Here is an 18239-nt window from a genome sequence, read left to right on the forward strand (position 1 = left end):
GTGCTGTTGCTAGTGGGACCATGAATAGTTCCTGGGCTCCCTGGGCTATAGGGGGAGCATTCTACTTCAGGACCCGAAGGCCATCAGAGCTTCCCTGGGGCTTCTATGGAAACAGCTCTAAGAGCAGTTACCTGACACTCCAGCATGCTTACATCAATTGTGAGGTATGTTCCGAGCACTAATATTAACCAACATATGTGAATGGTTTCCTTTTCTCACAAATTAAAGCAGATTCAAGGTTATCTCTGTAATACACATCTCCAAAATGGTTTTTGAAGACATTTTTGAATATTCACCACCAGGGGGCACTCAATCATTGAAAGTCAAAGTTAATTTCTCGACTAAAGTTGCATAAAACTCTAAGCACATTCCTTGCAGTTTGAGATAAAAGATACATCATCAGGGCAAAAGCAAGGAATCCCATTCATGAGATGCTGCAGTGCTAAAAGCCAAGCACCCTTTGAGCTTATGCAGAAGCTTCAAGTTAGACAGCAGGGTATTGCTCAGATAGGTCAGCTCCCAAGCAATTGCAAAAAGGTTTGGTGAAATTATCTAGCATGGAGGAGAAATGGATTACTTCTTTTTTTTTTTTTCTCTTATCTTTTTTCAGCTTTATTGAGATATAGTTGACAAATATAGTTGTAATATATTTAAAGTGTACAACGTGGTGATTTGATATATGTACACATTGTGGAAGGATTTCCACAACATTCATCGTCTGTCGTATTTACCTGATGTGTGAGTGTGTGAGAACACTTAAGTTCTACTTTCTTAGCAAATTTCAATTATACAATACAGTGTTAGCTGCAGTCACCACGTTATGCATTAGATCCTCAGACCTTATTCATCTTGTAGGTGAAATTTATACCCTTTCACTAACTTCTCTCCATTTCCCCTGCCCCCAGACACCCTGACACCACCATTCTACTGTCTGTTTCTATGAGTTCGACTTTTTTGTTTGTTTCACATATAAGTGATACCATGTAGTATTTGTGTTTCTCTGTCTGGCTTATTTCACTTAGCATAATGCCCTCTAGGTTCATCCATGTTGTCACAAATGGCAAAATTTCCTTCTTTTTTAAAGCTGAATTATATTTCATAGTGTGTATCTATCTATCTATCTATATTTTTTTCTTTATTCATCTATAGGTTGGCTTTCATTTCTTTGGTGGTTTACTTTGCTGCACAGAATCTTTTTTAGTTTGATGTTGTCCCACTTGTTTATTTTTGCTTTTGGTGTCAAATTCAAAAAACCATAGCGAAGCCAGTGTCAAGGAGCCTACCCCTATATTTTCTTCCAGGAGTTTTACCATTTCAGACTTCAGCCATGGCCCACTGTTATTCTTTTTTTCTGTTTTAGATCCATATGCTCATGTCTCCTTCCTTCATCGAAGTAAAACCACCGAGATCGTCCACTCAACTCTGAATCCTACATGGGACCAAACAATTATATTTGATGAAATTGAAATTTATGGGGAACCCCAAACAGTCCTGCAGAACCCACCCAAGGTTGTCATTGAACTTTTTGACAATGACAAAGTGGTAGGTAATTGAGAATTTCTAAGATGGCTAGGGGAATGATGGAGATTTATAGGGATGTTTGTCAGGGAATTTAAGGATTGCTTGTTTCTCTAGGGCAAAGATGAGTTTTTAGGACGAAGCATGTGCTCTCCTCTGGTGAAACTAAACTCAGAAATGGACATCACACCCAAACTTCTCTGGTACCCCGTAATGAATGGAGACAAAACCTGTGGGGATGTCCTTGTAACTGCAGAGCTGATCCTGAGGCACAAGGTACTTACTGAGTTCTCACTCACATATTTTTTCAGAGTAGCCAATCAAAACACTTGTTAACAACTCCAGGCACTATTTACTTGAACTAAAGGGAGGCATTGACATTTCCATGTTTGTTTCACAGGATGGCTCCAACCTTCCCATTCTTCCCTCGCAAAGGGCACCAAATCTGTACATGGTCCCCCAGGGCATCAGGCCTGTGGTTCAGCTCACTGCTGTTGAGGTATGCTGCTCACTCTGTTTTATTGATCAACTCAAATGGATGTGTCTATAGAAATGGAATCTTTCGTATAGGAATGGAATCTTGCTGCATCTTCTCTTGCTGTCTCCAATTTCCTATAGAATTTTTCTAAAAAATTGAAATATTCATGGAAATAGAGTGCTTGTCAAAGCAATAAAAACAAGTCAATCCCAACATTCCTGAGGGAATGTAGAATTCCCATTTACGGGGAGCCAGTGGATTTCTAAGTTTCCTGTGTCAACTGGGAGAGAGGAGACAGACTCAGAGCAGCGTGTCTTTATGTGCAGAGAAAAGGGGACCTCAAAGGGAGGTATAGGGAGGGAAGGGAGGAATGAGAAATGGTGACATGTCAGACAGAGCAGATATAGAAGGAAGGAGCCTGATGGACAGCGTCCTGCCTACTATTGAGGGCTCTCCCTCTGTCCAGTCAAGCAGCTGTTACCTGGAGATTTCCATTCTTGGGGTCTTGCTAAGACTGAGGCAGATGACTCTAAACAACAGCTCTTATTTTTTTACTTAGCGCCTGCATGTCAGTCACTATGTTAAGAAGTTTACACTTGATCCTCAGAATAACCCACGATAGGTGATGCTCTCAGCCCCGTTTGCAGATGAGACAGTGAAGTTACTAACTGGCCAGAGTTCTCAGAGCTGTGATATGGCGCAGCCAGGGTTTGATCCCTGCACTCTTATCCCCTCTGCTTTTTAGCGGCTCGGGTAGGAGCGGTAAATGGGCAAAACCCCTTTCTCTGTATGACCTCCAGGTTTTCTAGAGTGACGTTCTCAGAGATTTGAGGCAAATCTGTACAAGTCAATCTTAAAGAATTTACCAGTTATTAAGACAGGATTTTTTCCTTTTGAATATTATTTTTCATAGGCTGGGTTTCCTTCCCTTCTCTTTACATTGTTTTCTTAGATTCTAGCTTGGGGCTTAAGAAATATGAAAAACTACCAGATGGCTTCTGTCACCTCCCCCAGTCTCATTGTGGAGTGTGGAGGGGAAAGGGTAGAATCAGTGGTGATCAAAAACCTGAAGAAGACGCCCAACTTCCCAAGTTCTGTTCTCTTCATGAAAGTGGTACTGTATCAAGACTCCGTACTAGTTCATGTGTGTTGAATAGCTGAATTGTACTTGAAAATGAATATATACAAATCACACACATATTTTATATATATATATATATATTTCCAAAGTCTGTAGTTTATATATTTCCAGTCTGACAACAAATGGAAAAACCCTGCCTTGCAGACAGCTTGTCAGTGACTTTTCCCCCTTAGATTCTCACACTGTAGTGATGGTTTCTTAAAGCTTCAAACAACCCCAGTGACACAGAAGTATCTATGAGCAATACTAATGTATTTCTCCAGTAAACTTTCCATCTAGTCAGCTCTCTGTAACAGGCTCTTGGTCGATCCCCCGAGAGCGGAATATTAACCCCCAGGCCCTGCAGGTGTACGTGGACCAGAACCCTCTGGATGGTGACTGGCTGGCTGGGGAAGGGCAGCTGCGGGGTGATGGGGCCATGTCCTAAGAGCCCATGACTGTGCCCTGCCTCCAGGTGTCCCTGGGATGGTGCCACTTTGTTCCATCAAAGTTACCCTCTGGTTATTAGAAAGGCAGCAGCCTCAGATCTGGTTCACAGTCCTCCATCAAAGACCCTATAATACTTTGGAGCAAGAAGAGGTTACTCCGTCTTTCCGTTTTTAGAGCAGTTAAATCCTTAACTTTTTAAAAAGAAAAAAATCTTTAATTTTTACTCTACTATACAAAGCGTTAAGAAATAAAGGCATTTCTTCAGCTTCATGGGGTGGAAGGTCCAGAACCTTCCCATTTCTTTCCCCACCCCAGTCATTTTTCTGCCCTTGGGGTCTCCAGCACACCACTCTTGAACTCTAGGGTCTTGGAGCTTAACTTCTCCTCTTACAGATGAGGCAGCTGAGGCCTGGAGAGGGGAACCACCTTATGCAAGTTCCGTAGTGAGTGCCAGGCCCCGCGTGCTGTGCTGCAGTGACTCTGTCGAGATTGCAGCAGTAGCTACACAGAGCTCCGTGCTGGCTGCATTCACACTCCCTGCATTAAGTCTTCAACCCTGCAGGGCAGGCATTTTCACCCCTCTTATGTGTGCTTTGGAGGAAACTGAGATGTTAAGTGATTTACACAAGGGGACACAGCTAGCAAGTGGGTGGCCAGAGTTTGGACTTAAGGTCCCTCCAACTTCAAAGCCAATACTTTTCCCCTTGCGGTGCTACAGATGAACGCCACCTGGAAGCTCCGAGCCAGAATCCCAGAGTGATCCCCTGGGCCACTCTACCCACCCTTGTTCCGTCCCCAGCCCCTTCCCCACCTCCCAAGCTCTAGCCTGGAATCTAGCCTCAGTCAGCAGAGGTGAGGAAAGCCACTCAGTTGATCCCAGCTTCTACTCCTGTGTGAAGACGAAGGTGGAAATCATCTGAACCACGCACCAGGCAGACCCGAGACCAGCCCGTGATTCCCCAATCAGACAATGTCACCAAGGCTACCAAATTCCATATAGAGGAACCAGGAGGCATGGAGGAAACATGAGCATCCCATTTTGGCATTGAACTTCCAGGGCTGAAAGACTCTCAAGCCACAGTTATCTCCCGTGAAGGTTCAGTTTTATCTCGATCTAAATTTTAACTAATTCTAACTAAATGCTGACTTCACATCCTGTTACAGAGCAGAGCCAGGTGCTAAGGTACAGTGCTAAGCACTTCACATGTATTAATTCAGCACCCCTACTCTTATTAAGGAGATCACTGGGACAGAGAAGAGTTCCCTAAGACCATGCAGCTGTCAGTGGCAGAGCCAGGGTTTGATCCCGGCTCGGAGCTCAGGCCCTTCAGCTCCAGGCTGCTTGCCTGGCATGTACATTACTGAACTGCTCGCTGTGGGTCCCAGGGGCTACACCAAATGGGCAGAAAGAGCCTGGGTTGGTCCCTTTGGGGGAGTTAATTGGCAAAGCTGCCCTTGTCAGGTCTTAAACAGAAAAGTAACACCTACCTCTGTGACCCCCAGTTCTTGCCCAAGGAGGAATTGTACATGCCTCCGCTGGTGATCAAGGTCATCGACCACCGGCAGTTTGGGCGCAAGCCCGTTGTGGGCCAGTGCACCATTGACCGCCTGGACTGCTTTCGCTGTGACCCTTATGCAGGAAAGGAGGACATCGTGCCACAGCTAAAAGGTAAATGCAAGTCTCTAAATAGCATCTTGGGACTTTTCATGTTGAGTTGATTTAATCTTTACAAACTCTCAAAGTAAGTACTCATTGTCCAGATTTTGCAGATGAGGAAACAGTTTGATTTACAGCATGCTTTGTAACTTTCCCAAGGTAATATAGTTAGTAAGTGGCAGAGCTACCCTTGAATCCTGGCCTTGTTTGAGGGGGCCCAATGCTCAAGCTATTACTTTCTGAATTGTCCTGCTCCTGGATGAACATTCTTTTTTGTATCATCCAGCAGAGAAGGCAAGACAATGGGTGATTGCAGTTTGCTGTGATAAATTTTTTTAAAAATAAATTTATTTATTTTTCGCTGCGTTGGGTCTTCTTTGCTGCACGTGGGCTTTCTGTAGTTGCTGCGAGCGGGAGCTACTCTTCGTTACAGTGTGCTGGCTTCTCATTGCAGTGGCTTCTCTTGTTGCAGAGCACGGGCTCTAGGCACGTGCGGGCTTCAGTAGTTGTGGCTCGCGGGCTCTAGAGCACAGGCTCAGTAGTTGTGCGCACGGGCTTAGTTGCTCTGCGGCATGTATGTGGGATCTTCCCAGACCAGGGATCGAACCCATGTCCCCTGCATTGGCAGGCTGATCCTTAACCACTGCGCCACCAGGGAAGTCCTATGATAAATATTTTGATGGGGAAATACAGGGGCCCCTCCATAAGCACTGAAGGAGTGGGGGATTTTTATTTTAAATTGCCTTCCATCTATTGTCCTGCCTCATTAATGCATCACAACATTGTTGTGATATAATTTGAAAAATATGATTTCATTGTTATCTATCGAATTAAAAATAACACCTGCTTGAGTTTAAATTCCTGGCCTCGGGTCACATAATTAATAAGTGATGGAGCAGGGTATAATACTTACTTTTGGGTTCTATACTAAATAATAACTAACGAATAGCATTTTGCTCTTGTTCATTCAAGAATTACTTGTTTTTTAATTTACCGTGTGCCAGAGAGTGTTAGGGGCTGGGGACTGGGTCCCATCCGTGAACAAGATCCCAGAGCCCCTAGGCTCATGAGATTAAGCCCAGTGGAGAATTGACACCCATTCATCTGATCGTTGGTAGCCTCCAAACTGAAACAGATGTCTTCTATTTGAGAGCTGTTCTGCTAACCAGTTCTATTTAATCTTCCATAAGGTTTGGTATTGATTTGACAGAGCCTCTGAAGCTCATCTGCTATGTGGGTCTGAGCATCCTGTATCCCTGATTCAGAGAAGAGAGAAAAAAATTCAGTCACACTTGAGCAAAACCCTACATGTGTTTATCCATACATTTCCCATGCAAAGCATTTTTGTGCTGAGTTGATGGTGCCTAAAACAGCAACATTTTTATAACATCAAGGATTAATGTAACTGCAGGCATTCTTTTATCTGGGGTTACTTAATGGAGAGAAACTGTTTTCGTAGTGTTTTTCCTACTGCTTTCATGAGAGAAAGTTCTTTGACACAAATATGTGAAATCATGAGGAAGGTACAAATGCTGCAAATTTTGTCTGGCCCCAGAATCGCTTGTATGGACCTACTTGTGTCTATGGGTCAGGGTTAGGCAGAGGTCTCCTGGTTCGTGATTCTTTGTAGTTAGTGTGAAGTGGGGTCAAGGCTTCAGAAAGCCCCTGAAGAGGAAAATCCTTAAGGTGTATGGGGAGCACAGGGTTCCCAAGGCCAGAACCTGTTATTTTAGATCAATCTGATAGTTTCTTAAAACCAAACTGAGGTAGGAGTTGAGGAATGTACTTGGTTGGCCTAATGCTGGAAGCACACAGAATAACTTTCCTCCTGTCCCCGAGGCTTTGTTTACATGAGGATTGTAAAGTGGAGGAATGATAATATAGGAAGGAACTTGCATGCAGTTGTGTTCCGGCATGCCTGCCCACCTGGCTGTCTGTGTTGCTGCAGTTGTCGGGAGTTGGAGGGGAGCTATCTTGGAAGCCTAGAGACTTCTGATAGATCTGGGGGTGCCACCTAGCAACAACATAGCAACTGGCGTATCATAGATGCTCAATAAATGTCAGTCTCCTCTGCTTCCCCGGTGTTCCCCTGATCACTTCTCTGACATTTACTAAGGGCCTACTTTGCTCTGGGCTCTGGTATGATGGTTAAAACACAAGCTTTGGGGTCAGACAGACCTAGATTACTTACTTTCACTTGTGATTAATTGTTTAACCGGAAGCAAATGACTTGCTTTCTCAGCCTCAGTTTGTTTGTTTTTTAACCTCTATAATGGGTATAATGCCACATATGCACATATTCTACAGGATTTTTGAGGGGTTAAATGAGGTCATGTATGTAAACAGGTTAGCCCACTGCCTGGCACATGGTAGGTGCCTAAAAAATGTGTTTTCCCTCCTTTATGTCCTATACATCAAATGCTGGGTTAAACACAAAGTTCTTTTGGCTTGGCAGAGTTTGTTCTGTCTGAGTTCTGCCCTCCTGTTGAATGTCTGGCTGCCTGATGCCTTCTTCCATAAAGGGTAGCTGCACCTCTCATCCCACCCTGCCCCAGGCTGAGGCTTCAGCAACCCCTTCAGCTGAACCAAACCTGGTGAGCCCAGGGGCTGCTCCTGATCCCTTGCTCTAACCTCAACATCCAGAGCCACAAATATTCTGGGAATTATTTAAAGCCAGGATGTGTGCCTTTTCCCTCTATGTACACTGTGAGAACCAAGCTGAATGAGCCACTGCAACTTCAGCCCTGAAATGTGCAACTGTTCACCCTGCTTTGCTTTTCTGTGTCTTAGAACAGATTCCATGAAAAGGAGGCTCCTTTGGTGTAGCTCCCTCCAGCCCCCATTGCCCCGACCTCACTCCTACATCCTCTAAAGACATGTGTTGACACAATTCTTTTTTCAGCATTTCCTGTGTACAGGATTGGGCTAATTGTCTAAGATAAAAGAAAAAAATGGGCCATAAAATCCCCTTAAGAATGTCTAAAACCGTATCATATTTTGGGAAAAGCAATGAATTGGGTTATTTTTCTACATTCAGACGTGGTCTTCTCCATTTAGTAAGTCTCATCCAGGAGCAAACTCTACCTTCCACTGTGTGGCTGTTGAACTTGAACTTGGAGTAGAATGTTCACCACTATATTTTTGTAAGTATCTTAGATTATGAAATTGTCTTGCAGCCTCCTTTTTGTCTACCCCACCCTGCCGGGACGTCGTTATTGAAATAGAAGACACCAAACCATTACTGGCATCAAAGGTAGGCTTCAGAACTGATCATTGGATGATGTCAGTTTTATCTTCCAGGCATCTAAGCATTAGGTGAATTCAGTCAAACAACCATTCAATGCAACTAAAATAAAATAACAAATTAGCTTATCACGGTAAAAAACCTGAATCTTACACTCATCAGTAGCTACGGTGACATTGTGTGGACTCATGTCCTCTACCCTCAGTCACCCAGGATACTTAAAATATACTCAGACCCGTGCTCCACTCTCCATGAGGGAGAGGGATCTAGACAACAGTAAATTTTAAAATCTCCCCAAGTGATTCTAATGTGCAGGCAGGTCTGAGGACCTTTAGTGTGGACAGTCTGAGTGATATCATTTGCAATAAAGAGAAATTTCAGGAGCAAATACACAGCACCACAACATTCAGAAGAGGGATACATGTAGCACACCACTTTTTTTCCTCTACATGAAACAGAAGTGTCATGGATTTTTAATGACCCTATTTGTCAGTGTATGGGACATCTCCGACTTTTATATTCACTGTGGTTTTCCAAATCAAGAAATTGGTGGAAATGCTCACTCAGGACCCTATGTTAAAACCATTCCAGCCAGTTCGACAAGAAGGAGAGGGAAAAAAAAAGTTCCCAGCCCAGAAAAAAGAAAACATCAAATATCTCCCCATTCCTGTTGGCATTCACGATGGACTTTCACAGCATGTTTTAATGTGCAAACTGGCCGAAAAGTGCACATGATTGCACTTTAATGTGTTATGTCCATAAACAGTGCCTTTAAAGAAATCCACTTTCTTCCCACTGCATTAAACTCACTAACAATTGGACCATACTAAATGTGGGCTCTACAGCCAGCACTGCGTAGCAGTGTGTTTGATTCTATTCCCTGAGAATCCTCCACAGTCAGAAATGACAGTATCAAATATGCAAAACCACTATGTTCACTTTATAAACAACCCCAAATATTCCCAATAAAACAGTAGTAGCCTAGGGAGAAGCTAAGTATAATATACTTAAGATCTTTTATGTACGTTTTCACAACAACTCTGGAAAAAGCCAGTTTAAGATCCTGCTCTGTAATCAGCCTCCAGCTTTCCTGCCTCCCATTGTCAATCAGCTCTTCTTTGGGCCTTCTGTATACTCAGTAGCCCCAGGTATGGAGGCCCAAGAAGAAGAATAAAGCCAGTCTATGCCGCAATCTCATTCATTTCTTAACAGTAGTTAACAGATGAGGCTACTGTAGTGACACATTGTGAAAGTTGAGTTTACATCATATTTTAAGTTGCAACTTAGCAGGACTGAGGAAGGTAGTATCAGTCATTCTCATGTACTATAAATAACTTTCACTCAGCTGCTCTCCTAACACCTACTGGAGGTATACTGTGTTGATAAGAAAGGCTATTTGGAATTGCCTCTAAAAATCTGATACCACCTATTCATTGGGGAATATAGCATTCATCTATGCAAAGTCAAATGAGCAAAGTTGAGCTTTGGAAGAACCAATGACAAGCTTGCTGATGTCCTGGATTACATATACATGTAATATACGTGCACGCATGTAATATACATGCATGCATGTAATATACATGCATGTGATATGCATGTGTTACATGTACATGCGATGTGTGTGTAATGAATACCTATTACCACTAACTCAATTCAAGCCTTTTATTGGTAAATGGAGGGAATGGGTCAACACTGTGCTGTTGATGGGAGCTGTGGAATGTGGCTTCAGGTGACAGTTTCGGGCTCACAGAAACTCACACCACTACCTTGTGGTGACCCTGGGAGCTCTTAACAGATGTGCTCAGCACCACCACAAGTAAAGCGGGAAATAAGCACTGGGGACAAATTGCTAAGTGCTAACCAGATAACACAGACGTTCCTACATGGCCATTTCAACAATTACCTTCCAATTCCAGTGCTTAAGCAGTATGTCAACAGCTCTCAGCAAAATGGCTTCTTCAACGACAGTGCATGTATGTATGATAAGAAAATGCATGAAGCTGCCTGGGGCTGCGGGGACCTCGGTCTAAAGACTTGAACTCTCCTTTCAGATTCTTTCTAGATTTTGGAGTGAAAGATGATCTTTAAACAAATGTGATTATTTTAAGCTTCAGGGGAGAATCTTCTATGCCGTTTGGATATAATGAAGCAAGTTACTTTAGCTGCTTCAGCTACTTTGCCACGTGAACTAATGAGCAAGCGGACATGAATAAATTCTCCCATATTAATCCTAGATTTTAACATCAGCAATCTGTTCTGAATAACGCTTTTTAAATCATGAACTATTCATTTCTTTGAAATGATTTCAAATAGCTGAGAATAGATGTGAATAAACAGACTCTAAATATATGAATTCAGGAACCATTCAGAATGTGAAAACACTTTTGGCATAAAGTCCCTCTCTCCAAAATCTCAATTCAGCTGTGATGATTTAACTTTTAATCTCGCTTTGACATGAATCTAATAGAAAGAATTGTTATATCTATCTGTCTGTCTGCCTCTCTTGGCATTTCTGTGTGCTGAACAAAAGTCGATGCGGAAAATGCCGATGGGCACTTGTAGAAGAAGCCCCGTGGCCGCCCAGCACTCCCTGCAGGAAGTGCCTGTAGTGAGGAGTCGCTGTCCCCTCACAGTGGAAATGAACTTGAAGTTAGGAGGTAGCAATTCTTCAAACTGCCCCTAAGGGTGAGCTTGGCTGATGTTCCAGCAGGTACCAAGAGAAAAGTCAAGCCCCAGCATCCTAGCTGTCCATTCTCTCATCTCCTGGTGGATTCTCCATGCAGAAACTCAAATGGGAGGATTTGGCCAATGAGAGACTTGACATCCATTTATGGATGGATATGTATTTGGTGCTTTATTGTTGGCATGGGGAAAAATCAAGAGAAGATACTTACATGATGGTGCTGCAGTCATGTTGGACATAAACATCTTGGGACAGGAGTTTTTGAAGGAATGAGAATTAGGCCAAGTTGGGGATATACTTTAGAAGCTAAATGGAATAAAAGGTTTGGGGCAGGAAGATGAGCAACTGTATTCATCCCCACCTCCACCCCACCCCACCCCCTTTGTGATCACTATGCTGGTGGACAGATTGATTGTCTAACTCTATTAAAACATGGGACATGGGTGGCTACCTCCAACCCTTTTATTTTAATACTGTTTGTAACTCTTCTGCACATTTTCAGAGAAGAAACCAATAAGGTGTGTTTAATTATGAGATCATCTTGAATTGAATAAATAATCCATCAAAATGTTGATAATATAAGGCATGGATGAAAAATAACATCTCCTTTTCTCTTTCTCATTGAACCTAATGCTCATGGGGTCTCCATCTCCGTGTGACCTGAACATGGTTTGTCCTCTTCCTGCCCATATACATGTGACGGGCAGCTAACAGAAAAGGTAACTATTATACACGTTTTGCTAGACTTAAGATTCATGTATTTTCTGCCTGTAGCTGATACGTACGTAAGTAAGTAAATAAATAAATAAATAAATAAATAAATTTTTTAAGCCAGGGTTGGGTTACTGATCCATAAAGGGGAAATAACTGTAGGTGTATATATAAACATATATATATACCATATATAAATAAGAAATAGCTTTTCTTGAGTGTTCCTTCTTCCTTCCCCCCAGATGGAAGAGGAGGCCATGTTGCTGGTGACACACTATTTTGAGCAAGCTCACTCTTCCTAGGTAGATTAAGCCATGGGTGGGTCTGATGGGATCTATTCTTGTTATAAATCTGAGTGGAATTTATAGCAGCCTTCGATAAACTACAGCCTTCTACAGTTTGAGAATGTTGCACAAGTGATTCTAAATGCTGTCCCTTCTGCCCAGTCTAAGAACCACCGGATTCTGAACTCTGGCTGCACGTTACCTGGGGAACTTTTGAAAGCATCCTGGGTGCCAGGTCTCACCCCAGGCTGATTGAATTAGAATCTCCAAGAATAGGTTGGGAGCCACTGGTCTAAACAAACCATGATGCCTCCCTACTCTTGCTTCACATTTTATAATTTTCAAAGCTCCTTCTCCTAATGATCTTATTTCATGTCCAGAACAACTCTATGAGAGACTTCCCTGGTGGTCCACTGGTTAAGACTCTGTGCTCCCAATGCAGGGGGCACGGGTTCAATCCCTGGTCGGGGATCTTGGGGAACTAAGATCATCCTGCATGCCGCACAGCGTGGCCAAACAAAACAAAACAAAACAAAACAATCCTATGAGATGGATGGGGGCAGGTAGTGTTATTATCCTATTCAGTGGATGAAGACAGTGATGCTCAGAGATGTTAAACAACGTACCTGATGTGGTGTGGCTTGTAACATAAGGGTATGGCTTCTAACGTAAAGGATGGAACTTGAATTAGAACGAGTTTTACCCACTCTTAGCTTAGTGAGCTTTGTTTTGCAACGCATTGCTGGCTAAAAGGGCTAAGGAAATGAAACAGTGGAAAACACATACTGGAGGATGAAATAGTAAACACATACTGAAGGTTTTCTTTTATCTGCATATGTAAATATCAAGTCAACAGGATAAAAGAGTAACAGACAAATGAATAGATTGTATCCATAGAATGTAAGAAAATCATCTAGTGTAGCTGTGGCCATTAAAGCCAAACACATTTCATTGGCCAAGGATCATCATTTCACCTCCAGCTTCTGGGTAGAAGAATCCTGAATACTTTGGTGCATGTAAACAAGAGTCATATAATCTCGCCTCTTTTAGGTTCAGAAGTACCTGTTTCTCTTGTCTATTACATATGAGTTTTCTTGCAATGATTGGAAATCCAGGGCACCACTAAAGAGTTTTCCATTTTCATGTGTCTTTCTTTAGGAGGAAGAAATTATTGACTGGTGGAGTAAATATTATGCTTCCACAGGGGAACATGAAAAATGTGGACAATATATTCAGAAAGGCTATCCCAAACTCCAGGTACCTGGGCCTATGCTACTGTGGGTGGGGGATTGACATGTGTTAAAACTGGCCACGGGCAGAGCTGAGTGAAAGACTGAAAGGTCCAATGGTGGGTGCTGAGGCTGAGGGGCCAGGAGCACCTCTGGCCTCCTGGGGAGCCCCCTTGTGATGGATTTTGGCTTTGCCAAGATGCCCGGGGCTTGAGGACAGCTGTTGATTTATGGTTATGTGACTGCCACTTTAAGGCTTGGGGACATCTGGCCGAGGGTTGGGAATGGGTTGGCACCGCACTAATTAGGCCAACGATTGTCCAGTTTGACCAAGGGAGACGTTCAAAGTCATGGTGCTCTTGCAAAAAAGCATGAAATGTCAACATGCTTTATTCTGTCCTCTGAACGAGCATCAGTTTCACTAGCTGAGAAGTTGATTCTTTTACATGTATGTAGTGTACAATCACAACTCTGTGTCCAGGAGGAAGACAAGCTATTGGACTAGGCCGGTCTGGCTATGGATGATCTTTCTGTTAATGGTTTGGGTTTTCCAGTTCTTTATTCATTTTTTCAGAACGTGGAAAAATCTACTTTCTTTCATGTGATTGTCATAACATCTCAACGCAGCTTGAGAAACACCAGCATGTAAAGAACTGCTTATCTAGAGAAATAAATTAGATCAGCCCCACAGTCCGTCCTCCATCCCTCCCTCTTTCCTTCCTTCCTTCCTCCTCCTCCTCTTCTAGCTTTTTATCGAGGTATAATTTACATACAATAAAGTAATCCATTCAGTGAGTTGTGATAATTGTATATACACCTACATAAACCACTACCAAAACAAGGCAAAGAACATTTCCATCACCCCAGAAAACTCCTTTGTTTGTACCCCTTTCCATTCAGTTTCTCACAACCTTCCAACCCTCTTAGAGACAACTGATGTGATTTCATCATCGTAGATCGGTTTTGCCTTTTTTTATACTTCAAATAAGTGGACTCATACAATACGTATTTGTGTGTGTGTGGCTTCTTTAGCCCAACACAGTAGTTTTGAGATCCATCATATTGTCTTGTGCATCAGTAGTTTGCGCCTTTTAATTGCTGAGTCATATTCCGTTGTATGGATATACCACAACTTGTTTATCCATTCTCCTGATGATGAAGCTGCTATGGACATTCTAATACCATGTGGACATGTTTTCATGTCTCTTGGATGAATACCTAGGAATACAACTTCTGCATCATAGAGTAGCTGGATATGTAACTTCATAAGAAATTGCCAGACACTTTCCCAAAGTGGTCATATCATTCTGCACTCTAGCCAGCAATGTGCGAGTTCTGGCGCTCCATCCACATCTCATGCCCATTGGGTACTGTCAGTCTTTTTGATTTTAGATTCCACCTGTATTTTAATGAGAAATTAAGAATCTGTTGATGGTTTGCAGATATATGACTGTGAACTAGAGGAGGTAACGGAATTCGAGGGCCTGACAGACTTCTCAGATACTTTCAAGCTGTATCGAGGCAAATCAGATGAGAATGAAGATCCTTCTGTGGTAGGAGAGTTTAAGGTGAGTAAAACGTGTGTGTCTGTCCTGTTTAAAATCCACCTTTATTTTCTTTATAGACCTAGGATAAAGGACAACCAATCTCTGGGTCAGGGACATATCCTCTGACATCTGAAGGATGCTAGAAAATGCTAACAAGGAAGAGGACAGTGGGGTCGGGGGCAGAACACTCAAAGCCATTCTCCGTATCTTTCTCCCTGCTGATGCCAAGCAGCCTTGAATCCTGTAGAGTCAGCCTCTCTAAGCTCTAGTTCACACACACACACACACACACACACACACTCACACACACACACACACACACACACACACACACACACACACGTGTCCCAGGCTTTCAGCAGGACCAGTGCAGCACTTTCCCAATCCACTGTCCTTGCCACCCTTCTCGTCCACACTCTAGTCCATCCTTGACGCAACCAAATCTGATCGTGTTTCTCAACCGCTTAAAGACATCGCTTGAGTTTCCACCGGGTCAAGTCTCAACTCCTTCCAAGGGTTGGGCTGGCCTTTCACAAGCTTCTTGTCTCTCCTGCCACTGCATCCTCTCCAAGCCCCAAACACACCCTGTCCTCTCACAACTTGGAGCTCTGGGACAAGTTCTTCTTCATTCCCTGGATGCCCTTTCTTCCCTCTCTGTGGTCTGACAAACTCCTACTCATTCTTTGAAGCGCCAGCTCCGATGTCACATTCTTTGTGAAGTGTTCCCTGGGTGACTCACTCCTACCCCAGGCTCCCTGGGTCCCCGCTGCTACTAAAGTACCTTTCACATTGTAAGTATCTGCTTTCACAACTGCCCCTCCCTCCAACCACAGTTGGCAAATCCGTGGCAGACGTGCTGTTACTTCCTAATCCTTTCCAATAGCAGACATTGCTAATCGATCAGACCATTTTACCCTACACATGGTTTCAAAATCCTTCTCATTATAGCTTTCCACCAAGCCATCAAAGATAGCATGAGAGTCAAACCTATTTAACACCCCTGTGCCAGACTGGATTCCTTGAGTTCATTTTTTGGCCCCCAGTACCTGGCACATGGTAGGTGCTTACATCATGCTGCTTTACTGAGTGAAAGTAGCTGGAACTAAGACCCACGTGTTCTGAATCCAACTTTAGTGCTTTCTCTTGTACGTAAGCTGGTTTCAAGATAAAATATAAGGCCTTTCAAGCTGGCCTGATGGCTCACTCATTCAGAAACTGCTTATTGTGTCCCTGCTTCATGCCCAGCCCTGTGTTAGGTCCTGGAGATAGAGTGATAAACAAGAAATATTTACCTCCCTCAGGAAGCTCACAGTCTAGTGAAGAATATAGACAATAAATAGACAGTGACGATGCAGAGGTCAGTGCTGCAATAGGGGTGAGTGCGGGGTTAGAAGAGAGTGTTAGGAAACATATCCAACCCAGGGGCAATCAGGGAGGTTTCCCAGAAGAAGTGACACTTTTCAGCTGAGACCTGAGGGATGAACAGGAGTTTGCCTGGGAGTGCATGGAAGGAGGTTTACAGGGGTGATGCAAAAAAAAAAAAAAAAGGGAAATCACCCTTTATACTTTCTTGGGTTTAAAAAATAATCATTTTTATTCCTATCTTCAAAAACTGTGCAGAATTTCACTTCTCATCACCTCCTTCGCCATCATACAGGTCCAGGCCACCTCCATGTCTTGCCTAGGTTTTTGCCAGGCCTCCCTACCTCTGCCCTGCCCTTTCTTCTCCCCTGTGATCTATTAAGTAATTACTTTATCATCACTCACTTTCCCCACTGGAAACATGCAAAGCACACCATAGCCATTTCTTTCACAAAACGCAGCCCTTCATCCCCCAATCCCACAGCCCCCGTGGCTGCCCCCAGTGTCCTGGGGGAAAGGACACTGCCCCAGGCCCTCTGCCCTGATCGCCCAAGGTCCTGCGAGTACATCTGTGTGTCTCTCTCCTAGGGCTCCTTCAGAATCTACCCCCTGTCGGATGACCCCAGCGTGCCGGCCCCTCCCCGGCAGTTTCGGGAACTACCTGACAGCGTCCCACAGGAATGCACGGTTAGGATTTACATTGTTCGCGGCTTAGAGCTCCAGCCCCAGGACAACAATGGCCTGGTAAGAGTCTGGGCGTGGCGCCTTCTCCTATAGCAACATAATTACAGTCATCAGCCACAGTAATTGTCATGTTCTTTCTTTCTGGGCTCTGTTATCTCACAAGGGGAAAGATACTCTATCAAAACAATCTGTTCTGGAGGATTGTCCCAGTGGGGATTTATCTCAGAGCTTGAAGGGGCTTTGGAGCCTCTGGTTCACCCTTCTCATTTTACAGACGTGACCTCGGAGGAGAATTGCTTTGTCACTGCTCCTCGCCACTGCCTCTCCTCCAAAGGTGCGCTGGCTGCATGGCGCCAAGAGGGAGCATTGCCCAGACCTGGTCTGAGGCTACCCCTTCTCATCAGCGTGGGAGCGGGGGTGGGGTCACACCTGAGTCTGTCCCAGAAACTGCCTTGAACTGGCACCCCATGGTGACATAACCTGCCATCTGTTTTGTCCCCACAGTGTGACCCTTATATAAAAATAACACTGGGCAAAAAAGTAATGGAAGATCGAGACCACTACATCCCCAACACTCTCAACCCGCTGTTCGGCAGGTAACGGGCATTTCCTAACGCTTTTCTGTGGTTCTTTTCTTCTTGGCCTCTGTGCTAAGGATGCAATGGGTGCTAGGCTCTGCTCTAGGCCCAGAAGCTGTGAAACTATGTCTGTGAACTATTCAAATATCCAAGTCGGTGGGGCAGGTAATAAATACGTAAATGCACAAATACAAGAAATTTGTGGAAGTGAAAAGTACCACGAAGAAAACTAAACCAAGTCTGAGAGATTTGTTGTGAGACCTGGAGGGGCGGGGGGCGGGTAATGAGGCCCAGGAGTCCGGAGGGTTTGTGGCTTCTAGACAAGAAGGGTAGGCAGTGACTTACGTGTAGTGACAGGTGGTTCTCACTTCCCAATCCTGCTAAGCTCTCTTTTCTGGGATGCTTTGACTCCACCACTTTGAGCCAGTGTATGTGTTACTGACTCTGTTACCAAAACTGAGAAGGCAGCAGAAAGTGATGGGGTCAGATGTCCTGCTCCCTGTCTTCTGTTCCCGAAGATTTTATTTATGGCTGCATTGGGTCTTCATTGCTGCGCGCGGGCTTTCTCTAGTTGCGGCGAGCGGGGGCTACTCTTCATTGTGGTGGGCGGGCTTCTCATTGCAATGGCTTCTCTTTGCAGAGCACGGGCTCTAGGCACGTGGGCTCAGTAGTTGTGGCTCGCGGGCTCAGTAGT

At 44.0% G+C, this 18239-nt stretch overlaps 1 protein-coding gene across 5 annotated transcripts in view; it reads left to right on the forward strand.

Annotated features, from left to right (window-relative positions):
• Positions 1-18239, forward strand: part of MYOF (myoferlin) — a 158939-nt gene that overhangs the window by 118065 nt on the left and 22635 nt on the right. For 2 of the 5 annotated variants that reach the window (XM_036828555.1, XM_036828556.1), the window contains 12 exons: positions 1361-1542; positions 1636-1794; positions 1919-2017; positions 2949-3110; positions 5070-5235; positions 8400-8538; positions 10341-10440; positions 11858-11869; positions 13304-13402; positions 14817-14942; positions 16872-17027; positions 17472-17563. In XM_036828555.1, the coding sequence (XP_036684450.1) occupies positions 1361-1542; positions 1636-1794; positions 1919-2017; positions 2949-3110; positions 5070-5235; positions 8400-8538; positions 10341-10440; positions 11858-11869; positions 13304-13402; positions 14817-14942; positions 16872-17027; positions 17472-17563 (1492 nt within the window). The remainder of the gene's footprint in view (positions 1-1360; positions 1543-1635; positions 1795-1918; positions 2018-2948; positions 3111-5069; positions 5236-8399; positions 8539-10340; positions 10441-11857; positions 11870-13303; positions 13403-14816; positions 14943-16871; positions 17028-17471; positions 17564-18239) is intronic. The other 3 variants (XM_036828558.1, XM_036828559.1, XM_036828557.1) reach the window with 2 other exon arrangements.

The sequence above is a fragment of the Balaenoptera musculus genome, chromosome 16 (assembly GCF_009873245.2).
Source record: "Balaenoptera musculus isolate JJ_BM4_2016_0621 chromosome 16, mBalMus1.pri.v3, whole genome shotgun sequence".
NCBI classification, from domain to species: domain Eukaryota; kingdom Metazoa; phylum Chordata; class Mammalia; order Artiodactyla; family Balaenopteridae; genus Balaenoptera; species Balaenoptera musculus.